The sequence below is a fragment of the Erpetoichthys calabaricus genome, chromosome 18 (genome assembly GCF_900747795.2).
Source record: "Erpetoichthys calabaricus chromosome 18, fErpCal1.3, whole genome shotgun sequence".
NCBI lineage: Eukaryota > Metazoa > Chordata > Cladistia > Polypteriformes > Polypteridae > Erpetoichthys > Erpetoichthys calabaricus.
Window position 1 is genome coordinate 66,394,392 of NC_041411.2, and position 27,953 is coordinate 66,422,344.

General features: G+C 39.9%; 1 protein-coding gene across 1 annotated transcript in view; it reads left to right on the forward strand.

Moving 5' to 3' along the window:
• aldh1l1 (aldehyde dehydrogenase 1 family, member L1) overlaps positions 1–27,953 on the forward strand; it is a 77,594-nt gene that overhangs the window by 18,245 nt on the left and 31,396 nt on the right. The window contains 10 exon segments of the mRNA XM_028824678.2: positions 5,319–5,346; positions 5,348–5,485; positions 8,048–8,149; positions 14,317–14,406; positions 16,159–16,296; positions 20,427–20,552; positions 22,450–22,541; positions 22,655–22,802; positions 24,056–24,175; positions 25,054–25,181. Of these exon segments, the coding sequence (XP_028680511.2) occupies positions 5,319–5,346; positions 5,348–5,485; positions 8,048–8,149; positions 14,317–14,406; positions 16,159–16,296; positions 20,427–20,552; positions 22,450–22,541; positions 22,655–22,802; positions 24,056–24,175; positions 25,054–25,181 (1,110 nt within the window).

The window sequence follows — 27,953 nt, forward strand, 5'->3', positions numbered from 1 at the left end:
TAAAGGCTTCTGTGATGGCCAGTGTGATAACCGTGATGTGCTGGGCTGGTAATGTCACTTCAAGAGATGCCCACCGAATCAACAAGCTAAGTAACAGGGCAGTTTGAGTTACAGGACACACTCTGTACTCCCTGTAGGTAGTAGCAAAGGAGAGAACAAAGACAAAAGTGAGTGCCATCATGAACAATGCAGCATATCCTCTCTGACACACGAACACTGAGGACTTTCAGCCAACCAATTATTCAGCAGAAGTAGGTCAAGAAACAATAGGGGGCTCCTTTATACCAACAGCAATACGCCTGCATAATGCCTCATTGTGACTGGGACATTCTGGTATGTGTTCAGACCATAGGGTATCTATCTATCTATCTATCTATCTATCTATCTATCTATCTATCTATCTATCTATCTATCTATCTATCTATCTATCTATCTATCTATCTATCTATCTACTTGGAAGCATTCATTTAAAATTACCCACTTGGGAAACTTATACTTATAAATTGTATGTATGACATTAGTACACAACAGTCTGGATAACATTTTTAAATTATAAAAGAATAGTTTTATGAAAAGTAATTTTAGAAATGTTATAATTATTGATCCTTGATTTTTGTAGGCACCAGAAACATGCTGTGCTCCAAGAACACATAACTCTTATACTGCATGAAACAAAAAATGTTTACATTAGGCTGAAACAAATCAGACACAGAGTTAATAAACCATCCAAAAATAGCTGTGTACAGTATGTGACAATATAATAAGAGTATGGCCATCTGAAAGGAAAATAGATGCGTATCTAGCACGCAGAACAATTGATTATCCGTTCATGCATTTTCTTAACCTGCTTATCCAGGGCAGGGTCACAGGGTAGCTGGAGTCTATCCCAGCAATCACTGGGCACTGACAGGAACAATCTTTGGATAGAGCGCAGTACTTCCAAGACAACTGGTTATGTAATTTCAAATTCAGTAGTTTTGGAGCCAACTTTGCTTAGAAAGTTTTAAGGGTGTTTTTATGTATAGAAGTCCAGTTAGGAAGGTGTTAAGCAGACATTCACAACTCGAATTGAAACAGCCGAACGTTTGGCATCTTACCGCTGATGGAAAAGCAACAGCTGTGAATTCCAAATGCAAAAAAATTCGGAGACAGACTTGCTGCTCTGGAAGATGGATGCAGAAGGAGTAATATTAGAATCGAAGGTCTACCTGAAAATCGTGAAAGTCCAAACCCAGTGAAATTTGTAGCTGAACTATTCTCAAAAAATAATTGGAGAGGACTTTAAATCAGACACAGAGATAGCAGCAGTTTATCGCATACGTGGATCAATACCTCCAAACCTAGGACTCTTCTTGTGTGCTTTGAGAGATTACAATCTAAGTTTGATGTAATGTCACTTCTCAGACAGAAACAAGATTATATTTGAAAATAACCACATTCGTATTTTCCCAGATTTCTCACCCTCAACAGCTGCTAAATGTGCCGCTTTTTACAACATTAAACAGTGGTTACAGAAAGCCGATATCAGATACAGCCTCTTGTATCCTACCAAACTGAAAGTGGACATTCAAGACAAATATTACATCTTCACCACTACGGAGGAAGCAGAAAAAAAGTTAAGAAAGCTGATCCTGACACTTTTTGAAATACGATCGTGAGTCGCATCCTGACATGGCATGGCAAGAAGATATTCCCTGCTGTCTAATCTGCTTGCAACGATACCAGTACCAAAATTATACATCCTTTTCTCTCCTCTACTTTCTGTTTATGTTCTAATTACATTTATACTCGTATGTGTGAAAGATATTAAAGTGTTTTTTTTTTATTACTCTAAAGGAGACTGTTTAACATCATACCCTTGGTTTATTGTTATTGTTATTATTGCATTAGAGTTCACTATGCTTATCCAGGGCCACTTTTCTGCACCATTCCCTGGGTTTGCTATCTTAATATTTCAAGACTGTTGAAGATTTTATTTTAAGCTTATAATAGTTAGACTTTATTGGCAATAGATATCGCTATTTTTAATCCTCAAATTCCGCTGCTGGGAGGCTTGTTTTGTTTTGGACGTGCTCTGTCTCTAGGTATGTCAGAGGATTGGGACTTTGTGAAGTGGGGTCCAGGCTCATATGGGGGGGAGGGGGGGGGGGGGGGGGGGGGGGGGGGGGGGGGGGGGGGGGGGGGGGGGGGGGGGGGGGGGGGGGGGGGGGGGGGGGGGGGGGGGGGGGGGGGGGGGGGGGGGGGGGGGGGGGGGGGGGGGGGGGGGGGGGGGGGGGGGGGGGGGGGGGGGGGGGGGGGGAGGGGGGGGGGGGGGGGGGGGAAAGAGGGAGACAGAAAGATTTATTTAACTGTAAAGTGATTTTGATAAATATTTATGCACCAAATGTAGATGATAGGGAATTCATGCAAAATGTATTTACATCCATTCCCAATGTGAACACTCATAAGATTATAATGGCTGGGGACTTTAATTGTGTTTTAAATCCAGACCTTGATAGGTCTCCTGTCACAGGGGTGATGACATCTAACACTGAAAAGACAATTACACAGTTTGTAACTGACCACAACTTATCAGACCCCTGGACATTTCTAAACCCAAACTCAAGAACATATTCCTGCTACTCACCAGTGCATCATTGCTACTCAAGAATTGATTATTTCTTTATAATTTGTTGCCTATGATTAAATCTTGCAAGTATGACGTTATTGTTATTTCCAATCATGCCCCACTGATCTTAGAGATAAAATCATTATGCCCCACATACTCTTCTCGCAGATGGCGTAAGATGAGAACTGTACAGAATTTATATCAAAACAAATCATTTTTTTTTCTAGAGACAAATACATCCTCAGAGGTCTCTGTAGGAATACTTTGGGAAAACCTGAATCCTTCTTAAAGGAGGACAGATTATTTCATATCTTTCCCACATAAATAAATTAGAAACCAGAAGGTATCAGAGCTAACCAGAAAAATTACTAGAATAGATCAAGAACATGCCAGGTGTCCAAGTGAGGCTCTTCATAGGAAAAGGCAGGGCTCTGCATTCAGAACTCAACCTCTTTAACAACTAAAGAAACGGAACAACTCATTTTTAAATTAAGACATCATTACTATTAACACGGCGAGAAAGCTAATAAGCTCTTAGCTCAACAAATCCACAAGCAAGAAGTTCACAATGCAATCCCAGCAATCACCAACACGAACGGAGACAATCTAAAATAATGCAACATTTAGAGACTACTTGGTAAATCCTTATATTTTTAACTAAGTTTTAAAGAAGACAACACACAATCTAGATGTATTTCTGGATGCATTAGAGATACCACAAATAGATACCCTTAGTGCAGAGGAACTGGATAAACCTCTGCGTGTATCAGAATTATTAGATGCTATAAAGTCACTTCAGAGTGGGAAAGCAGCAGGCCCTGATGGCTACCCTTCTGAATTTTATAAGAAATTCTCCACTCAGCTAACTACCCTCTTATTAGCAACATTTACAGAAGCTAAGAGACAATAAAATTCTATCTCAAACTTTTCGGCAAGCATTAATCACCGTCTTTCCTAAACAAAATAAGGACGTATTACAATTGCATCATACAGACCGATTTCACTTCTGGATAATGATGTTAAGATACTCTCCAAGTCCTAGCTAGAAGGATGGAGAAAACATAAAGCTCTTATCAACAAAATTTTGCGCGTCTGTATGGAAAAAATTAAACAAGACTTACATAGATGGTCAACCCTTCATCTCACTCTAGCTGAGAAGAATTAAATTATTAAGATGAATATCCTCCCTAAGCTTCTCATTCAAATATACATCAATAAATATTTTTTAAGAAATTAGATTCAACATAACCACATTTATTTAGAATTCAAACATCCACGTATCCAAAGAGCCGACCTTACAAAGGCCTAAGGCAGAAGGTGGCATGCTCTGCCTAACTTTCAGTTTTATTACTGGGCAGCAAACATACAAACTAAAAAACCTGGACATGGACACAAATAGATGAACGATACGCAGGCTTGGCCTGCTATAGAAATAAAATCCTGCAGTACTTCTTTATATTCCCTGCTTTGTGCCCCAATGAATGCAAGGTTATCGCCAATATACTAACAACCCAATTGTGCTTCACTCACTCAGAATATGGAACCAATGTAGGAAGCATTTTAAGATGGAGAATCTTTTATCTGTGGCACTTTCTCCACGAGAACCACCTTTTTCAACCATCACAAACATATGGTAGTTTTTAATGTCTGGAAGACATTTGGAATTAAATCACTTAGAGATCTTTACATAGACGTCTTTGCATTCCTATGAACAATTTACATTCTAAATTTAACTTTCCAGCAAACACATTTCTTTCACTATCTTCAAATCAGAAACTTGTGTTAAACAGAACCATTCTCTCTTTCTCAGGGGGTGGGGGTTGATTTGTTTTCAATCTTATTTTTTGTAAAAATGGATCTATTTGTATGGAATGATTGACAATAAAATATATAAAAAAAGAAGTCCAGTTAGAGAATACGGTGAAATTAAGGAGATGAGATAAAAACAAAATGACAGTTTACATACTTGCAAGGTACCCAATTAAAGTGCCACTGAAACTCTAAAGACTCTGAAAATCAGCTTGTACCAACGTCATAATTATAGAATAATAAATAATTGTACATACAGTGGATCTGACCTGCACATCAGACACAGCATCAGCACAGTGTTTGTGTGTCACAGTTGCCATTTGCTTCAGTCTTACCAGGTTAACCTAATTGAAGAACACATAGGTAGCACGCAAACCCAAAGGGAGGCAACATTACCAAGGGCTGGCATTAAGGGCTCATGTGCTTTGAGACATTAAACGACTAAACACTGTGCAGTGTTATACCTACAAATGTACAGTGCAGCACAAACCCGACCCAACAGAAATAAAAGACATTACCAGTTGACTTACAAGCTAATGGAGCTTTCTTTTAACTCAGCATTCTACCAGACTGGTGCGACTGAAGAGTACCGGTAGGAGACTGGAGTTCAAGTCCAGGATGAAGCAGTAGCTCAACACATTCTGCTGGTTTTGAACTTAAGCCCACAGTGGCAGTGGGTTATGGCCTTTAATTAATTGTGTGAGCTCAATAGTGGATGATTGGATAGTAACATGTATTATGTACATTTTGTCACTTTTAGTAAGACAAATAATTAATTTTGTACAGTTGAGAATAATATACATTTATTGGTTACCAAAATAAAAAGAAGTCAGACGCATGAAATACATCATTGGGTTTAATTTGACCAGAGACTTCTAATCTTCGTGCAATTCTCTCTTAGGACCTTGATACATGGTGACAAGAAAGCTGGGATTCACAGTTTTTTGGGCAGATGATGGTCTGGACACTGGACCCATCCTCCTCCAGAAGAAATGTGAAGTTCTTCCAGATGACACTGTTAATACCCTCTATAACCGATTTCTGTTTCCGGAGGGGGTCAAAGGCACAGTAAGTGGTAGCTTTAATAAGGACCTCATAAGAAGTGGAAGCAATTGGGGTTCAGCAAAAACTTTGGCCTGGTAGATTGGTTGGGCTGTGTTTGTTTATTATTTTCTAACACAGAAATATGCAAGGGCAGTTGCATGATAGCCATACCTTTGCTTATTTACATTTTTGCAGCTGTAGTTCCATATTTCATAAAGTGAGACATCAATATTATAGATAAATTACCGAAACACGTCTTGTTTCCCACTCCATCTTGACTATTTCTCCATCAGAAGTTCTAAATTGCCCTCCTATATTCTTTTACATAAAGTAAGTAAGGTCTCTCAGTGCAGTTCACTTTTAAAATGGATTCATCCACCAAATGTTTTGAGTTTTATTTGTTTTAAATTAATTACTCAATTTTTTGTCAATGGTTTACAAATAGTACAAAATCGTTCAAACAGAGCTACCAGAAAGGCATTCCAGTAATAGCAGGACTCTTTGTGCAAAGAACTGCACAGTTCAAGTGTCTATGTTTAAATGATTTTAGTAAAATTCAAAACAAACAGTTCTCACAAAAAATAGGGGAAACACTGATAAATAAACACAAGAAAGGGAGACTTCTTTTCTATGGTAAGTATCTAGTTACAATTTAACATTTCTATCTGTTATCACATGGACTAGGACCTACGTTTAACCTATGTACATAACGGTCATGACAGTCAGAAAATTCGATACCCATAATGCATATCTGTTTTAACAGTTAATGCTTCTTTCTAGCTGTCTAACTTCACTCTATGAGCTATGCTAATGTAACACAGAGCTAACATTAAGAACATTCCAATACCTCTAACCCAGTGTTAACCAACCTTTCTCTGTAGTCGCACACTTTTTTTAACCAAAACATCCCAAGGCACGCCACTATTTTACTAACCGAAAACAATTATATCTCATATACATGCTCAGCTGTCTGAAGGCGCAGGACTACTGGATAAGCTGGTGAAAAAGCAGCTCAGAGATCAGGGTTCGCAGTCATGGCACTTTGGTGGCATCTCCCATCTGCTTTGTTTGACCCTTTCCCCAGCCCTCTCTGCCTCAGAGTTAACTCGTATGCTCACTCTCATATGACCACACACCCAGGCAGATGGACTCTAGCAGCCAGGAGATGGATCCAAAGTGCTTTAATACTAGTGATTACGGAGCTGCTTTAATGCCAGCTTCATGTCCTCCTCAGACAGGTCTGGACCACCTATGTAGCTGGTCTCTCTCATGTTCAGGCCCAAGTGCACTACATTATTATATCTTTAGCACACCTGGGTAGTTCTGAACCTGGGCAGGTAGAAAAACACTGTTCTAAAAGAATCTTCCATTATCTATGTTAAAAGTACATCATATTTAAATTCAAATTAGGCAAAGACTAAGGTAAACTTAACATTAACTGTTTTTTTTACAAATTTCACACTTCAAGATGAAGACTTTTTTTTGATGTTCTAAATATTTTCTGCATTGCTCATGCTCACAGAGGCAGTATATATTTATTTTCAATAAGATACTGTATATTAATGGTCATACTTCATATTTTCTATAGTGGTCTTAGTTGTTGTGATCTGAGTAGTGGAGGTTCTATTTTTGTACCCCTTTTGTATGTATTATTTGTTTTGGACATATTCATATTTTTTATCGTTATCTTGAAGATGAAGGAGAGGACAGCCTTCAGTTCATAGGGAGGTCCCCGTCTATAAGAGATTCCAATATTCTCACTTTGTCAGGTGGGAGTTTTCTCCCATATCCCAAAAAACAATGCCTGTTGAAAGGAGACTCTAGGTGTGCATGAGTGTACCCAATAACAGACCTGCATGTCCTGTCCAGAGATGCTTCACTATTTGAAGTCACCATTGTACCATTGTTTCGTACATTTTCTGAGCACACGTTCCAATGTAGGGTCCCTGGGAGCCAGCTGATGTCTCTGGAGCATTATAACAGGAATGATCTCTAGATGAGATGCCAGGCCACCACAGGTGGTGTCCACTCACTGATTTAGAATCAGTGGTTTTCAGACTAGAGCCCAAACTGCACTATCCTATGGAGGACCCACAGAATATTGCTTAAATTATCAGGGGGTTAGAGAACAAATGCTGCCTGTATTGCTAATTTTTGTGAATGTTTTATTAGGTATAAAATAAAATCCACAATGCAACTCTTAGAGAACAACAGTTATCTTCTTTGCCATTCACGATATGTCACAGTAATCACAACTATCTGCTCATCCACACAAAGCTTAACTTAAGCAAACTTCTCAGCTGGGTGACACTGCATGTTTAGAAAGAAATGTGGGCGACTGAATGGAGACAGTAACTGTCAAAATTTGGACAGATAATGAATACAGTATATGCTGAAGAGTATAAAGAAAAAAATGCAAATTACAGAATAAGAATGATCATCTCATTCAGGCTATTAGGGCATACATTCAGTTTTGAAACTCCTTGAATCATTTTTGTTTATTTATTTTTTTGCTCTGTGGAAAATGCAGGACAAGCAGTATGGTAGCATATCATATAATGTGCTTAAAGCGCTCTTTGTCCATAGGTGGAAGCAGTCCAGTTAATCGCTAAAGGCATCGCACCTAAGATTATACAGCCAGAAGAGGGAGCAACGTATGAGGGAATCCAGAAAAAGGAGAATGCCCAGGTAATGGAGACTTTTTGTAATCACAATTTTTGCCATTTTTTTTTATAGCATGCAACTCTTCTGGCCTAATACTCTGTGTACAGTGAAGTAAAGAGCATTCATTTTTGAATTTTACCAACTCAGTAGTGAGCATGAAGTTGTCAGGTGAGTAGAGATACACTCATGAGCCATGTACTTTGTGGGCTGTGAAAACTCTTGGGCAAATCAACCGCCTCAGCAGAATCATCAGGAGAAGTCACTTCACCTCCGTGTTATCCACTTTTAAGTAAATTAATCTCGGCAAAATTCTGTTGTATTACATTTGCAGTGTGTCCTGTGATGGTGCTGGGTGAACCTCAAAGAAACTGAGATCCAGTGACAGAAAGGCACAGCATACATTCATGAGATGGCCATTATTCAGTTTTTCTTTTTACTTTCTCTCATATGAAGTATAGGGAAAGTATTGTAATCGTCCAAAGATGTGATGTCAAGATTTTGATGAATCTCAACGTCTTAGGCTTCCCTGACTTTCTCGTATACGAAGTATAGGGAAAGTATTGGACTCCTCCAAAAATTCCATTTTGAGATTTTGGTGAAGCTCGACATTTTAGACCTTCCTGAGTCAATAATTCAATAACAATAACAAATAACCAGAAGTGGTACTTTACCTTTTATTCATGAAGCTGCAGAGTCCAATTCATTCAACTTTATTTTTATAGTAATTGTTCAATATATTATTAGTTTAATTTGATTTTTTGTTGATGATTGTTTAATGCACATAATATAAAAATATAATCATTGTCTTGCGGTTTACTTCTCAAATATCCATCCCCATATCTGAGTATACGAGAAAGTCTGGGAGAGACCACTGCCGATTTTTTAATTTTTTATGCCCAGATTCTGAGCACACTATTTTCAATAATGTGATTCAATAGTATGTCTCAAAGAGACAGGAAGCATTGCCTGATAACTTTAAGTACAGTGGAACCTCGATTATCCGGTCTTCAATTAACCGTGCATTTGGTTATCCGGGATCGCCTAGAAAAAAAGTGTGAGACATCACAAGACCGTCAAGATTTCGCCGCCAAGAATTCCGACTACAGGAGTGTACACTACGTGTGTCACAGCTTAAGTTTTCTTTGTCGAAGGGTTTCTGAGAATTATTCTAAAAGGATTGAAAGTGCAGTATAGCATCTGTGGACCAGCCAGACAATCCCCTGCTATGAAAGACCATTAGACTTAATCCGATGCAGAGGACTCGTTTCCGAACACTCTCCCTCCTCTTTTTCCAAATTCAGACGACTGCCATTCGTCAATAAGTTTTGTATGGGTCATACGGTCCGTGTAGGCGACGCCTTGTTCCGGGTTCATTCAATTGCCGTCCACACCTCAAGGTTAGAAAGCAGTTTTGCGTAAGTTCGTGCGGAAATGTCGGGGTCCAGTGCGGGAACAAAAAGAAAAAGAGTTGTTTTGTCAGTTGCTACGAAACTGCAGATTGTTGAACATGCTGAAAAGGGGGAATCAATTGCTAAGCTTTCATCAGAATTTAACATAGGAAATCAAACAGTGCGTGATATTGTTCGGAAGAAAGATGAACTCTACAAGTTCGTAACTTCATCCGATACATTTAACGTGACGAGTGCGCGCAAGACAACAAAGGGTTCAAAATTTCACGATCTGGATAGAGCTGTGTTCAAATGGTTCAAGCAAAAACGCGCCGAGGGATGTCCTGTATCCGGGCCATTGCTGCTCGAAAAAGCGAAATGGTTTCACTGTGAGATGAAGATTCCTGAACCATTTGCTGCGTCTCAAGGATGGCTGCAATGTTTCAAATCTCACCACGGAATTAGACAGTTGGATATCCAAGGTGAGAAACTAAGCGGTGATTCTGACGCTGCAGCACTATACGTAACGGAATTTAAACGTCTTGTCGAGGATTTCTTGAGCAGGAAGCGGATTCAAATTTTAGTGACATCCTAACACTTCGCAAGCTCCGCACGTCAATAAAACTGAAGCGCTTCAAGAACACAAAGCAGCGTCTCCTGTCTGATTTTGTCAAGAAAACTTCATAAACAACACACGAAAGTTAAGAATTTCATTGTACAGCACCTATTCTAGCATTTGCGAATTTTTATAATTATTTTCGATTATCCGTGATTTTGATTATCCAGATGACGGGCGCCGGTCATTAAACCAGATAATTGAGGTTGTACTGTACTCCAAAGTCACGGGTTCAGGTTTCATGATTAAAACGTTCTTGTTTGACCACCCAGGATATAAATAGTTCAATACGGTTATCTTTGTTAAAATGATATTGTAGTGCCAGAGCACATGTCAGTGGTTTTGAGTCTGTGGTTGCCCTTAAACATATATAACATGCAACATGATGAAAATGGTTTTATTGTTTGTCTAAAAGTTCAATTTTTTCAACCATCCATTGGTCTCCTGTGCTGTACTGCAGACATGATGGTGTTGATCTGCCTGCTTTTGTCACAAATGTCTATAGTGATAAATGCTGTCACAAAAATGACCATCAGACATGGAAAAGGTTTGGGGCAGCCACTCGTATAATTTTTCCCGGCTGCAAAACTGCGTCAAAATAATAGACATGTTCACACAACTGAGTCCAAAACAGAACTGATTAACTGGAAGCAAGATGGCGACTTTAAAGGCCAGTGGAGGAAGTGATGTCATCAGGACCGGAACTGGAAGTGACGTCGTTAACTGCCCCAGAACCGGGCGGGATTTCCCTAGAATAGTCTGTAAAACATCGAGAGGGAGAATTAGTGCAATTCGCCACCCCCCTGGTCCGGCGTGGAATTACATGTATTCAAGCCCCTTAGTTGTCTCCTAAACACGCGTGTGTAACAATGCCTAATTTTTTACTCAATAGTCTAATTGAAATTTACATTTTTTAAAGTTGGGGTAATTTTACACAATTGGATCTCAGCATTTATCACTAGCAGAACCTGGGTTGGGGGGTATGGCTTAATATTATTTTTATTATTCTTATGTAATGTTCATTTTAAAAAGCATTCTAGAAGTTCAGTCACACCATTGTAAATGTAGCAATCAATTTGTTTTTTGAATTTTAAGGATTTTTTGTTAACATAAATTTAAATCCTCTTACAAATGTTGATAATAAACAGATATACCAGCCCCTCACAAGTACAAACGGCCAAATCACATCTGTTATAATTTCAATCAGTAACATTATTGAACAACAAACTGTCAGATCACCGTTTTTGCCATCCCTTGTAACTTCTGCATTTACAAAGTGCTGCCCCATGTTTTAAACATGCCTGATGTGTGTCTTTCCAGTATCGGAAGCTACAAGTGGATCTGTCCTCAATTAGGTAATCACTAAAATTCCATAATTTCGCTATTTCGTATTCCAACTTCATAATGTACCTGTTGAACCAATCGGCTATAAAGCTGCTCGGCTTACTGGCCGTAACAGAATTTGGAAACTTTAGGACTGACTAACCGAGTTGGTCGTTCGTCAGTATCAGACAATCCGGTGACCTTGGCCAATGTTTTGACATTTGGTTGCAGAGTGGTTGTAGATTTTCCAGCAAATTCAATAGTAGTGCTGGCAGAAAACCAGTTGCTAAAATTAGAATAGTTATGAGCAGACTTTTGGTTTGCCATTGGGACATCCCCCAAATTTTCAGTACCAACATCAGACTCTGGAACATTTTGTAGTTCTGTTGGTTTCCTTTCCATAATAAAACCTTAAGCGTTGTTTGTTGAGACATTGTTATATTGCCTTGTTCGTATTTTTCTCAAAAAAGATCTGCTTACACAACTAGTAAATGCTGTAAATTACTAGTTGGCAGCCTCCACATGTTTTGAGTGGTTATGATTGGTAAAATTTAAAGTTAATCTTATTTTATATACCATATTGTGATAAAGTTTCTAGACATTGGTGCAACTATTTGGGTGCCAACCCAGCAGTTTCCCTTTTAATTGGTATTTTCAAAACAAAAATGTCCAAAACGACATGTACAGTAAATATGCTTGTGCCGTCCTGGTGATATGCCTCTAACAAAGTAAATGACTATAAGCACCAAGATCTCCATCTCTCTTTCTCTCTCTCACTTTCGGGTTTTCCAGGGTCAAAAAAGATGATCTTCCTGGCTCTATCCTGCCCATTTTATAGGCCCCTGTCCACGAAGGATGGGACCAATGCAGCCTGTTAGGGGCGGAGCTATTCCTCATCTCCTGGTGACCGCTTGGAACTGTGTAGAAAGCAGGAGATATCGTTAGTGATCTCACCCTCTCTCACCCTGAGTTAGTATTTGCAGAATTATCGGAGATGATCCCGATGCACATGTGCGTGAAATGTATACACTTTCCAAACGGTTTTTGAGTTAAACTAACTCTTTTAGAGATAACGTAAAACTGTCAATTTTGCTGTATTGGTTTATAATTATTTGATACCAGTAAAAGCGCACTATACGATAACGTGTAGTGAATACACTTGACTTGAGCATTCATAGTTTTCATCCTCTTTCTCTGTACGTTTACCATTCGTTTGCTCAGAGATTGATGGGCTTGCTGCTTCCTGAGCAGCTCTTCTTTTCTCCACCTAGCAGCCCGCTTCTCCTCTTCTTTGGTCAGCATCTTTTCACGTGAAAACTGATTAAGTCAGTGTTTGTGTTGTAATTACTTAGTAAGTTTTCCTTAATTTTTCACTTAAGCTGGCACTTAAGTCTTCAATCTGCCTCAAGAATGATTTAAGATATAAAGAGTTAGGGAAAGTGACGGCGAAGGTGGTAGGGAATGAGAACGGCGCCCGTACACACGCGCCGCACAGCCACCCTGCTGGCCGCTGCCGAGAGTTGATTCTACAATAAAATAAAATAAAAATCGGAATAACCTTGGAGGTCAATCATCACCCCGAAAGCGGATAGTAGACATCACGTAGTATATGTGTACCAAATTTCAGGTCAATAGGTCAAACTGTTTGCAAGCTACAGGTGATTTAAAATCCTGGACAGACAAATGGACAGCCACGGTAGCGTATTATATATAAAGATGTTAATCAAGTGAGACGAATATTAAAATGCTTGTATGCAGTAGAGGCTAATTTTCATTTAGATAAAACAAGTAAATAGAAAGCTAAGTTACAAAACAAGGTGTACCAGCAAGTAAACTGGGGGGCATACGCCTTTCCGGGCCCTGTACTGGCTCTTCACCTGGCTTAAATGTAAGCAAATGCATACTAAACCATACTATGGGGCTTTGCAGGCCATTCAGTTTGTTTAGAATTGCTGGGCACCATGTTAAGTTTGCACATTCTCCCCCATTCTCTGTGTGTGTTTTCTAATGGACACCCTAGGTTTATTCCCACATCCCCAGGGATTGGAATAAGGGTAAGCGATAATCCTCTTTAATAAAATCCCTGTGTGCGTCCAGGTGTCCGTGTGTGTGTGTCTTCTAGTGAAGTGTGCATGCGCAGGGCATGGTGCGATTCGCGATATTACTGTCAGAGAAAGTTAGAGGCGTTTTACGGAAATACAAACCAGTATTACTGCGAGAGGAAATTAAAGGTACACAATACAGTGACACATATTACAGCCACATACAAGCCAGTCTTACTGTCAGAGGAGATTAAAGGCATATTACTGACGCGCACGCCTGTATTACCGCCAGAGAAAATTAAAGGAATATTACGGACGTACAAGCCAGCGAACGTACAAGACAGTATTACTGTAACAGAAAATTAAAGACACACAATACACGGCGGCAGCCCACGAAGAACGGTCAGCTCAGCAAGTAAACATCAACAAAAGAAAGGCTGAAAGAAAGAAAAGTACGACCAACAAAAAGAATGAGGTCAAAGTCCCTTGCCATTTAATATAGACTGTTCCTACTAATGTTTATGCCTTACTGTTCTAGCGCCCATTATTGTAACGGGCTAAATGACTAGTCCTAAATAATCCTATAACAATGTCAGTGTGGGAATAGACGCTGTGATGGATTGGTGCCCCATCCATGCTTATTTCTTTACTTATGTCCAGTGCTTCCTGATAAAGCTGTGGCCCTCCATGACCATGAATTCAGTCAAGTGAGTTTAACAATATTATGTTGTGCTATTAGACATTGTCTCATGTGGCAATTAAATACATAGTGCTCCCATATACTGCGACTTTTCCTTCAAATTATTGTGTTTCTCTTTAAAGGTTAATTGGGATCAGCCAGCTGAAGCAATTCATAACTGGATCAGAGGAAATGATAAAGTGCCAGGTGCCTGGTCGGTGGTTGATGGACAGGTAAGTTCCCTCTCATTTCAAATGATGCTTCTTGAGGTCCCCTCTTCATCAGAAACAGTTCCCCAAGTCTGATGATTTGCTTTATTAGGGCTGAAAGCAATGTTGTTTGATGCACTATATGTCAAATTACCAGTCAGAGAGGGCTTCGTGAAAAGTACCTTCCTACATGTTGCAGACCCTGGCAATGGTGAGGCAGCATTTTGAAGTGCATGGCTCATCTCCCCTACATAGTATCTTTAAACAGGTCCAGAAATGGTGAGGTATTTCAGTGCGATGGACTTTTTATGCTTGGCATGGCATCATGTTTAGACCTTGATGAAAGTCTGGAAACTCCATTGGGACTTTTTGGTTTGTTTTTTTTTTGCATTGTAACACACTGATACTTTGTCGGGATGCAGACTTTCTGTTGGTGTGTCCTTTCATTCCCCCTGAGATCTTTATTGAGTTTTGGCTCCATTAATGCCATAAAGATGTGAGCATTTTTTGAAGCAAACATTTTTTTCTAGTGTGGCATCCTAATGCCACTCTGACAAAGATTGTCTTCGTTGTGAGGTTCAACTTCCTACAGTAAACTGAGGGCCTTTAGAGGTGTGGATATTCAATAAGAGGAAGACCCCCCTGTGCCCCTGCGACTGTGAAGTGAACTTTCTAAAGTTGACATGATAACCTTCTAGGATTTATTCAGTATGACATCATATAGTTTGCCATTGTGTGAAAACAAAATGCTACCCAATTTTGGGGTCATTAGCTGTACTGCTTATCCACTTACAGCTCTCAGTTTATTATGTTCAGTGATGTGAGGTACTGTGGTGGGTTGGCACCCTGCCCAGGATTGGTTCCTGCCTTGTGCCCTGTGTTGGCTGGGATTGGCTCCAGCAGACCCCCGTGACTCTGTGTTCGGATTCAGCGGGTTGGAAAATGGATGGATGGATGATGTGAGGTAGCATAAGCTGAATTCTCCACAGGGGACACAAAATCGTACCTTGGGAGCTTTTTACCATAGCTAAACAGATCAGTCAAACTCATGAAACACAGCCTATAAATGAATTAGGTCATTATCTACTCAAGGGGCGGCACGGTGGCGCAGTGGGTAGCGCTGCTGCCTCGCAGTTGGGAGACCTGGGGACCCGGGTTCGCTTCCCGGGTCCTCCCTGCGTGGAGTTTGCATGTTCTCCCCGTGTCTGCGTGGGTTTCCTCCGGGCGCTCTGGTTTCCTCCCACAGTCCAAAGACATGCAGGTTAGGTGGATTGGCGATTCTAAATTGGCCCTAGTGTGTGCTTGGTGTGTGGGTGTGTTTGTGTGTGTCCTGCAGTGGGTTGGCACCCTGCCCAGGATTGGTTCCCTGCCTTGTGCCCTGTGTTGGCTGGGATTGGCTCCGGCAGACCCCCGTGACCCTGTGTTTGGATTCAGCGGGTTGGATAATGGATGGATGGATGGATGGATCTACTCAAGCGACCTAATGACACAAGGCATTGCTTCACGTGTAATAAAACATCACATAAGCACATATCCCTCATGACTTGTCTCTTCAGCTTTATCTCTTATAGGCATCAAAAAACAAAACCTGTACAATGGAATGTGAGAATATCCCTTAAAAAAGTGGCTTAGCATACATGGGCTCCTCTGTCAGCTGTTTCAGAAAGCCAGGGAATCAGGAATGCCACCACAGAAGAAAGTCCACTCAGAGTCTGTAAGATAATAATTCTTTCTGAAGGTCCCTAAACATGCCTCTCTTTCTCTTTTTGACCACAGAAAATTACTTTCTACGGCTCTTCCTTAGTGGAAAATGGTTCATCTCCAGACAGCCAGCAGCTCCAAATCCCTGGTGCAAGCAGACCAGGACTTGTCACCAAAAACGGGCTGGTTCTCTACGGCAACGATGGCAAGACGGTAACAACATCCCCTGACCATGTGCCTCCATCGGTTGCTTGGTTTTGTTATCTGTACATCAAAAATTGTATTGAAGGCCTAATTAATCTATGAGTAAAGAGGCCAAGCTTATGAAATAATTGAAATTCCATGTTTGTTCAAAGTGCTCCATTATATAAAGTCTATCTTCAAAGTGGTTCAGCTGGCATGCTTACGTACCAGGCCATTAGCCGAGCTGCCTTGAATGCCGCATTCAGCTGCATGTAGCCTTATTAGTGTAGACAAATTCTTTGTGTGAGCTTTAAATGCCTTCTTTGTAACAGAGGAAAATTAGAAGTCACGGCAGAAAACGAAAACCTAGTTGATTCAAAGAGTATTCTGGCACACTTTGTACCTCTTGGCCAACGATCTTTAATCTTTAACTAATGGAATTTGCTTATAATAATCCGTTGGATTTAATAGCAGGCCTTATAAATAAGCTGCCTAAAATAATCATGAGTCTTATTTGCAAAAAAAAAAAACTAAAACACCTTGTCTTTTTTGACTGTGTGAGGTGATGGTGTGATCAGCGCTGATTTGTTACTTACAGCAGGTTCCACCTCCATATAGGAAGATAATAAAGGGAAGGAGGAACATTTCTTTCCCATGTGAATTCTGCATGGTGTTAAAAACCCATATTGCAAGGAGTTAGGTGAGATTGTAAGTTTAAAGTGGGTTGTGGCTGAGTTACTCAGTTACATATTGTCACAAAAGCCACAACGAGCCACAGCGAGGTTTGGGCCAGCCACCCGTGTATTTGGTTTCCTGGCTGCAAATCGAGATTAATGATAGCACTGCTGTGCACAAAACCGAGTCCAAAACAGAACTGAGGGAATAGGGAGAAGGTGGACGCTTTTACAGGGGAAGACAGGAAGTGAGGTCAAAGGGGTCGGGCTCATGAAGGTCTTCAGCCATAGGCTCGAGCCCCGACGTGACATCACAGGGGCCGGAGCCAGCAAGGTCTCCTTCCATAGGCTCGGACCCGGAAGTGACGTCAAGAGGGCCAGGTGGAATCTCCCGTGAATGGTCTGCAGGAAAGGAAGAAAAAGAGTCAGTGCACTCTGCCACATCCCGATATGACTCGGAACTGCCCTTACTCAAGCCCTTTAGCTGCCTCCCATGCACACGTGTGTGACAATATGTTAACAGTAACGTTAATAATAAGATAGAGCGATATGTTTAATTCATTCAGCCTTTGGAGTCTAAAGGTGATTTCACACTCATAGTCACTTTGCTTTATGCTGAATCAGAAGAAGACAATTTCCTTTGCTTCAATATCCAGTTACTTTGGTTGCATTTCACACAGAAAACTTTCAGACAAAGTCAAAGCGAACTTTATTGTCATCTCAGCCTTATACAAGTATACAGATAGACGATATTGTGAAGCTCAGGGTCCACAATGTAACAACATGAAGTGCAAATAATAAGTATAAATTTAAAATTAAAACACAAATGAGACAAGACATTCTGCAAAGGCAAGAGAAAGAAGTAGCAGCAACATTGATGTGTAGTAAGCAAAATGAACATTGATGCAATGCATGGTATTTGCAATCTAGATGCATAAATATAGTCAATAGAAATGTAATATCATAAATAAATAAATAAATAATACAGAAATTATCAGTGTATGATAATAGTTGTTTAAGACATGTGTAATCAGACAGACCAGAAGTAGCAGTAAACTCCCCGCCGGTGTGTCATTGACTTCATACTTTTGGGCAGAAGCATTGTTTCCCCAGGAAACATCGTTATGAAGAATCGACAAGAGCTGTGCTTGTGCACCGGCACATTTGTAATGATTATGTGGTTTGTTTACCCAGCAGACCTCTGTGAGCAGAATGTGTTTTATCTGGTAATTAGAAGATAATATGAAAATGCGTCACTTTGCATGCTACATGAAGGACACATTTCATCTAGGTGACTGCGTGGCCAGCTGTGGTGAGGCCATACAATGATGTGCCTCGGCTTCATTTAGACAGCAGACATATCAGGTGAATTGAATTACACTGGGTGAGGTTGTGGGTTTAATCTCCAATAGCCTGAATGTCACCTTTATTTTGGTTATTTCAAATCAAAAGCCTGTTAGGCCTGTAAATAATGGATAATAAAACTCATGTGGGAATGTTTCACTCACATTTACGACATAGTATCAAAGTTAATGTGCCTCCAGTGACAGCATCGTGCCACAAGTGTGATCACATTAAGAGGACGTCCCAGCTGTGCACCTCTCTCTTGCCGTGTAAGATTAGGGTCTTTGATCATCAGTCGCAAATGGCATTCGTTTTTCACCAACTCTGTATGTGGTCAGTTTGTCCTACCCAAACAAAAGCGAATTTACAACTTGTTTTTATTTACATAGTCCACTTCTATCCTATCTGATCGTCAGAAATCCAAAGATTCTCAGAGGCTGAATCCGGTGTTAGGATTGGTCTGTAGTGTGATTTGTTTTATGCAGACATGTATGCATTTGTTGATTTATGTTTGTTTCCCGTTATGTTTCCCATAATGCATTGGGCATTTCATGTAGTTACTTAGTCCCATGTCAAATCACATTTTATACATGAACTGCTCCAGAGTTTGCTTGGTACTGCACTGAGACCAAGGGGTCTGGGCACGGTTGTTTTAGTCTGCACCAGAGTGTTATTCTTGTGTTCACATCTATCTAAATAAACCACACTATGGGGACGATCACCTCAGAGTTTTAAAACAGAAATTCTCCAAACAAACTAGGTGAGAAAACCTATAAGCTTAGCAAGGCTCTAAACACTCCCAAAGGAAAGCACTGGAAGGTTTAACAAAGTGCATTATGGAGCCTGCAAGTGCCTGTTCTACCCAGCCAGACATACAGAAGTGGAAAGTGGTCACCTGTGAGAAAAAAAGTAAAAGATACCACAGACATAAAAAGAAAAACAACAAATAAACACAAAGACTCGCTACCATTACTGATATTGCAAAATTAATAAACAGAAAAATAAAACTGCATTGCTGGAAATAAATGTTAGAAGTTTTCATTCCACACAAGGTAGACCACGTGACAATTTGCAATTGTAAATCTGGTCCTAGTTATCTAAACAATGCATGGATGGCATGGAAGTGCACCTATACAAGAGTCGCTACTAAGACATCTATATAACACTCGGCATAAAGATACAGCAATAACACACTGAACAACAAAGAAAATAAAGTTATTGAAAAACAACGAAAAATCTGTAAAGTAGAATGAAAGTGGTCAGCCATATGCTGAACCTGATTTATTGCCTGCCTTTGGGTAAATTAGTTACTAAAACAGGGAAGATAACATACGATGGTGTTGTTTTGAAACATTTCAGATCTGTGATGTTTTGAAGGAAACAAGTGTTCATTATGGAAGTCTGCATTAAATATAATGAAAAATCACTCAACGAGTGGAATTGGAGAGAGGGTGTCTGCGTGGGTTTCCTCCCACAGTCCAAAGACATGCAGGTTAGGTGCATTGGCGATTCTAAATTGGCCCTAGTGTGTGCTTGGTGTGTGGGTGTGTGTGTATGTGCGCCCTGCGGTGGGCTGGCACCCTGCCCAGGTTTTGTTTCCTGCCTTGCGCCCTGTGTTGGCTGGGATTGGCTCCAGCAGACCCCCGTGACCCAGTAGTTAGGATATAGCGGGTTGGATAATGGATGGATGGATGGTTCCACTGCAGCGTTCAAACCTTTCCTGAATGTCACTGCTGCCCCCAGGACCCAGTTTGCCCACCACCCATAATAAGTATCACATGCTTCATCAGAATTGTTCTATAAATAGAAGTCATCTTGTTTGATGCCAATTTAAATAAATTAACATTCACAAGGTAAATCAAATCAAATATATTTAAATACACAAGTGAAAAGTTGTAATTAATAAGTATAATTACAAGAAATAACATCATAATGTGCCTTAGGATTTGAGCTGTCAGAGATAAGTAAGGTCTTAATAAGCTGAACTTCCATCCTTTTCAAACGTTGAGAATGAATTTGGCTGTTTTAACTAGAAGTTTGCTACAACTGTTCTGTACCATCTGCTTTTGTTATAAAATAGTTTATTTCCCTCAGCCGGTGACATCAATTTCTGAAACTCTTATAATGACTCTTATTTGACAGCTACTTGTGAAGAATCTGCAGTTTGAAGATGGCAAGATGATAGCTGCCTCTCAGTACTTTAAATCTGGTGATGACTTGACTGTGGATTTAACCGAGGAAGAGACGAAGTTGGCAGAAGAGATTCGGGTAAAATTCCTTGCACAACTGCGTTGCTCTTATAATAACCTAAAGTATGTTCCCATAATTCAGAAATATTCATTTTTGAGATTGTGATGTCCAGCTTTATATATACAGGGTCATGAAAAAGTATATGACTCCTGTCTGAATTGTCACATATTTGTCATAATGAATGTTATGAGATGTTGATGAAAAACCTCATGCTTTTATAAAAATTATAAGAGAAAAATGAGAAAAATATGGCAAACCCAATGATCTATTTGAAAATGCAATTCCATTTGGATTGACTGTGGCACCTTCAACAGTAACTTAAATCAGACATTTTCTATAGAATCTCTCACAGTAGAATTTTGGATCACCCTTTTTGGGGAACCTGTTTTAGCAAAGTGAAGTTTGTGCAAAGCAAACAAGTAGATATCCTGCACTTTATAATCACTTTAAAAATACATACAGTACCTTCAGAAAATAGTCAGACTCCTTCACTTTTTTTCACACTTTGTTGTTTCTGTCTTGTGCTCAAATCATTTAAAATATTTTTTCCCTCATCAAGCAACACTTAGTACCCCAGAATGACAAAACAAGATCCAGATTTTAGGTATTATGTTCAAATTATTAGAGATGAAAAACTGAAATGTCATACTGGCACACATATTTAGAGCCTTTACTCTAAACTTATCGGAGCATGTTTGGCAACAATTCTGGCCTGGATTTGTCTTTGGTATGACACAGCAAGTTTGCATCTCATGGATTTGGGGATATTCTGCCATTCTTCTCTGCAGATCCTCTCAAGCTCTGTCAGGTTGGATGGAGAACATCAGTAGACACTCAAGAACATTAACAGAGTTGTCCCTAAGCCACTCCTGTGTTATGCTTTGTGCTTCAAGTTATTGTCCTGTTGGAAGGAAAACCTTCAGCCCAGTCCGAGGTCGGAGTGCCTGGAGTAGGTTTTCATTGAGGATATCTCTGTACTTTGCTCCATTCAGTTTTTACACAGCACTGACTAGTCACCCAGTAACTGCTGCTGAAAAGCAACCCCATCACCATGCTTCACTGTTGGAATGGTATTGTGCAGGTGATGAGCAGTGTCTGGTTTCCTCCAGACGTAACAGTCTGAGACCAGACTGTCCAGTGTTGGTTTCATCAGACCAGAGAATCTTGTTTCTCAGTCTGAAAGTCCATTAGGTGCCTTTTGGCAAACAACCCAGCTGGCTTTTATGTGTCATAGGGCCACTCTGCCATAAAGCACAGATGAGTGTAGTGTAATAGTGGTTGTTAACGTTCTAGAAACTTCTTCCATTTCCACACAGGTCCTCTGGAGCTCGAATGACCATTGGGTTCTTGGTTACCTCTCTTACCATGGCCAATGTCCCCCAATTGCTCAATTTGTCCAGGGAGCCAGTTCAAGGTCGAGTTGTGGTTGTTCCAAAGTCTTCTATTTGACAATTATGGAGGCCACTATGTTCCTGGATACCTTCAATACTGCTGAAATATTTTTGTAGTCTTCTCCATATCTGTACCTTGACACAATCCTGTCTCTAAACTCTGCAGGTGATTTGTTCAACCTCATGGTTTGGTTTTCACTCTGATACACATTGTCACCTGTAGAAACTTCTATACACAGGTTTGCCTTCCCTAAACATGCCCAGTCAATTGCATTGACCACAGGTGGAGCCCAAACAGCAAACATTTTAGTAGAATATGCAATTTGCTAAAAATCCGTAAGGAGAAAACGGCTGTTTCTAGTTAAGGACCGGGCCTGTTTCAACTAGGAAGTTACTTGATTAGACATGGAGGAATCCTCACTGCTGGTCGCTTTCCCTTTTTCATTTAGATAGGCAAATAAAAAAATGATAATATCTTTATTATGCTGTCACATGAATTTCTCTGTGTATTTCTGTTGCATCAGTCCATCTGGAAAGGCATTCTGTCCAATGTGGATGGCATTGAGGACTCGACGGACTTTTTCAAATCTGGAGCTGCTTCCATGGATGTTGTGAGGTGGGTAAAGGGTGCTGTTCCCTTGAGGGTCTTTTGTTTTTCGGTTGCTTCCTTTCCTGGTTTTGTAATTTGCTCTGCTTTGCCCTTTTTTTTACCTTCTTACAATTCTTCAGACTTGTGGAGGAGGTGAAAATAAAAACGAATGGTCTGGAGTTGCAGAACGAGGATGTATATATGGCTACCACTTTCAAGGATTTTGTCCAGATGTTGGTGCTGAAGCTGCGTGGAGATGACAGCAAAGAAGAGCTGCATGTTGATTATGTAGGTTCCATGTGGTTGGCAGTATTTATTGATGCAATTGCTGAATGTTTTTGTGTAGTTGGCCTTGTTTGGCTGTGATTTATACTGAAAAGCCTTTATAACAAAGGGAAACCTCTCCCTTTGCTGCATACGCTACCAATTTTCTGTTTAACCAGTTTCTGCAGGTACGATGGTTTGTACATAGATTGAACATGTACAGCGCAGTGCACTGCTGTTAGTCTAGTGCAGGGATCCTCAGTCACAGTCCTGGAGGGCCGCAGTGGCTGCAGGTTTTTGTTCTAACCCGGTTGCTTAATTAGAAAGCAATTCTTCACAATAATTTAATTTCGTGGCTTTTTAGCGCTTTAACTCTGTCATGTCAGGTCATTCTCGTATCCTAGATTTTCTTCCCCTTTCTAAGGATATCATCCAAATGATTTGAAGGCTAAAATGGAGGAGTAATACTCAGTCCTTCACTTTTTTATCTTCACTTTCCTTCCAAGTATTTAATTAAACCCAATAGTGCATGACTGCGGTGAGTTGGCACCCTGCCCGGGATTGGTTCCTGCCTTGTGCCCTGTGTTGGCTGGGATTGGCTCCAGCAGACCCCCGTGACCCTGTGTTCAGATTCAGCGGGTTGGAAAATGGATGGATGGATAGTGCATGATAAATACACACAGGTGTAAATGATAGCAAGCTAAATAGATAAATGCTGCTCTCTTTTGTCATTTGCATGTTATTGTTAATTAGGAGCAATTAAAAACATAGAATACAGCTGTTTAAGACTAAAATAAGCAATAAGAGTTCAAAATCTTAAACGAGACAACTAAAGTGAAACAGAAGTGTTACTTGAGCAATAAGTGCTTCTTATTAAGCAATTGGGTTGGAGCAAAAAACCTGCAGCCACTGCGGCCCTCCAGGACTGTGATTGAGGACCCCTGGCCTAGTGGAAGCCAAGATCAAATGAACATGGATGCTCTGCTGTGGAATTTCGGCAGGTTTCACTCCATCTGACCAAAGAAATCTGACTACAGCAGAGTGTCCATGTTCATTTCCCCATAGCTTTGACTAGACTAGCACTATGCTGTGTGCATTCAAACTACCCATAAGCCATTGTAAACATATTGCATTGTGTCAGTTTCAAACCCTTGCAGTTAGCGCTTAATTTTCAAGTTGCCTTTACTTTTTGATTTACTCTCATACTCTTTTACTTCTTTTTGTTTCTTTGGTCCTTCAACACATTATTTCTTTTTTTTTTTTTTTGTTAACCACAGGTTGAAATGCAAGTGAATAACATGACCATCCGCATGCCTCACCAGCTGTTCATCAATGGGCATTTTCTGGATGCTGAAGGACAAAAGTCCTATGAGACCATTAACCCGACAGACGGCAAGGTGAGCAGGATGGTTATTGCATCTGAATACTGATCAGGACTGCTTTAAATTTGATTATTTTGTTATATTTTACAGTACAAAGATATAAAACACTCAAGATGCTATTTCACTGATAACATATACATGAGAAACCAATCATGCCTATTACCTGGGAGAGTATTAATAATACATTGCTGGATATCTACTATGCTTGCTGAAAGCTGATTCCTCTGCTTCTTACAATTGTAATGTGTTATGCATTGATTATTATAGTGCAACACTCCATGGACAAGCGTGTGTGTGTGTGCCCAAGGTGACTAAGTGCTTGGGATCGTACCATTAGTTCTTCTACTCTTTTGCCCATTTAATTTTTTCCACATTGAGTTGGGCCATTCTTGATGGTGGAGCCACAAATGTGTGGACATGTAGCTGCCCGTGTACATGTCAGATATGCGTGGGCACACACCCATGATAGGCACACCCAATAGTGCTGAACCAGGTTGTAGCCCTTGGGATTAATAAAGTATCTATCTATCTATCTATCTATCTATCTATCTATCTATCTATCTATCTATCTATCTATCTATCTATCTATCTATCTATCTATCTATCTTGTTCATCTGAACTGATCTAAATGTATTAGCAGATGGATGATTAAACATTTTTTCAATCCTTGCCTGAAGAAGGGGCCTGAGTTGCCTCGAAAGCTTGCATATTGTAATCTTTTTAGTTAGCCAATAAAAGGTGTCATTTTGCTTGGCTTTTCTCTACATTCATAATGGCTAACACGGTACAACACCCTAGTACTACTCAATCCTTAAAGAAAGCTTAATTTTGTCATGTTAGAATGTTGGTCATTTTTGAAGTAGTCCCATGCACTGCTCTCTTGTCTTTTGTAGCCCATTTGCAAAGTATCTCTGGCTCAGATCCCCAATGTTGATAAAGCTGTAGCAGCTGCTAAAGAGGCTTTTGAAAATGGACAGTGGGGGAAGATGAACGCACGGGACCGTGGGAGGCTCCTTTATAAGTAAGCTATTTGTCATTATTACTAATCTTTAACAACATTTATTTCTATCGCACTTTTTCATACAAAGGATGTAGCTTTAAGTGCTTTACAAGATGACAAAGAAAAAATAATAAGATAAGAAAACCAAATAGCAAATAGATAAAAAGAATAATGAATAAACGGCATACCAAAACTATTAGATAAGAATAAATTAGTATGCATTTGCCTAACTTAGATATACAGGTAGTAGACAAAGTACAGTCCTTATTTCGTTTTAAAGTTTCTAAAGATAAGTCCAGTGGTGTGGTCAGATAGCCAGGAAGGACAGATAAAGAAAAAAAAAATCCCGAATCTGCAAGGGTTCCAGAGGCCACCCTACAGTGCATGAATGTGTCGCCATTAACAGGACAACTCTTATGGAGCTCTTCATCAGAGCAGTATCTCAGGTGGGTGCAGCATACTTAGGCCATGGGTGCAGTGAAGCAGAGCACCACCACAAAGTCCCAGGAAAAAGAAAGCACATAAAAGTGGTGATCAGACAAATAGAATTACAGATAATGAAAAGAAACAATATCCTCCTGCCGCAGTATGAAGAAAACCTAGTGATGGTAGTAATTTAAGTGATTACAAAAGACAAATTAATGAGATGGTTTAGGAGGTTTTAAAGTATTTAGCTGTACTGGCCTGTCATATCTCCAATGGAAAAGTGTTCCAGATATTTGGTGCATAGAAACAGAAAGCCACCTCACCAGTTCTTGCAGGCTTCACTCTTGAAATATTGAGCAAACTGGTGCTACGAGCATATAAGATTACAATTAGAAATTGTAATTAGGGAGACAAATAGTACAAAATACAGTATAAGATAGTGTTAGAATGTTTACAGACTTATATACAGATCAAAGAATTATAAAAATCAATCCTATAATACACAGGCAGCCAGTGCAGTGATGCCAAGACTGGTGACATATGCTCAGATTTTTTTTTTAATTAAAATTCTTGTTTCTGCATTTTGGAGTAATTACATCCAACTTTCTCCTTTATTTGGTAATCCTGATAGGAGAGCATTGCAATAATCTAGACTAGGAGTAGGCAAAGTCGGTCCTGGAGAGTCGCAGTCACTGCAGGCTTTAGTTTCCAACCCAGTTGCTTCATTAGAAACCAATCCTTGCCAAGACCTTATTTAACTTTATGGCTTGTTAGTCTGCAATGTTAGGTTCTTATTTTGTAGATTTTTTCCTTTCCAAGGGTATCATCGAAATGATTTGAAGCCTAAAACAGATCATTTTCAGTCTGTCACATTTTTCTGATAAGTGTTTTATTAAATCAAACAGTGCATGATGAACACACACAAGATAGATGGAGAACTGCTGGTCGCTTTGTCATTTACATCTTATTCCTAATAAGGAGCCATTAACACACAGAATGCAGTGGTTTAAGATTGAAATAAGCAATTAAGGGAGGGGAAACTCAACAAGTGAGACCACTGAAATGAAGAATCAAACTATCACTTAAGCTCATTAAGAAACTGGGTTGGAACAAAAACCTGCAGCCACTGCGGCTCTCCAGGACCGACATTGCCTACCCCGATCTAGACAGCTAATGACAAAAGTATGTATTAATTTTTCTGCATCTTGCAGTGATATAAAAGATCTAACATGTGCAATGTATTATTAAGTGTAAGAATTCAGTTTTAGTAATATGCTGAATGTATAGCTGTGAATCTAAAATGACGCTGAGATTCTTTAGTCCTGGTCTTATTTGTATAAACAGATTACCTAGTTTATTTCTACGGTCCTCGCTTTCTTGTTTGCATCATAAAATTAAAAATTCTATTTCTTCCTTGTCAAGTTTAAAGAAATTACTGCTTATCCATTTGATGGCGCTGGTGAGACACTGGATAAAGGGAGCCTCACGGTCATCTGGTGTTTTCAACAAATACATCTGTGTATCATCTGCATAACTGTGATAATTCACTTTATGTATTGAAATGATCAGGCCTAATGTAGATTAAGAATAATAAGGGGCCCAAAATAAATTCTTGTGGCACTCCATACATAATATCACGGATTTCTGATGAATAATCTCCACAACTGTCAAAGAATTTTCTTCTTGTGATATAAGAATGAAATAAACTCAAGGCACTGCCAGAAAGTCCAATCCACTGTCTAAGGTGATCAGGAAGAATGCTGTGATCAATGGTGTCAAATTTTGCACTCCAGTCTAATAGAACAAGAACTGATTGATTATTAGAAGCGGCATTAACACGTAAGTCATTGGCTACTTCAACCATTGCAGTTTCTGTATAAGCCTGAACTTATCCAGAATAAAATTTATATTCAAGTGTTCATTTATTTGTTGAAATAAATTTTTTTTCTAGAAATTAACTTAAAAAGGCAGGTTAGAGATACAGTCGGTCTAAAATTGCCAAGACAGTCCTTATGTAGTAGCTCAACTGCAGCAATTTTCAAAGAGTCAGGAATAATGTGGTGAACAATTAACTAAATTAAATACACTGTTGATCACTGAATCAGAGAAATCTTTAAGAAACCTGTAGATGTGGATGGTGATAACTGAGACATTACTGTAGGATCCATCCATCCATCCTCTTCCGCTTATCCGAGGTCGGGTCGTGGGGCCAGAAGCTTGAGCAGAGATGCCCAGACTTCCCTCTCCCCGGCCACTTCTTCTAGTTCTTCCGGGGTAATCCCGAGGCGTTCCCAGGCCAGCTGGGAGACATAGTCCCTTCAGCGTGTCCTGGGTCTTCCCCAGGGCCTCCTCCTGGTTAGACGTGCC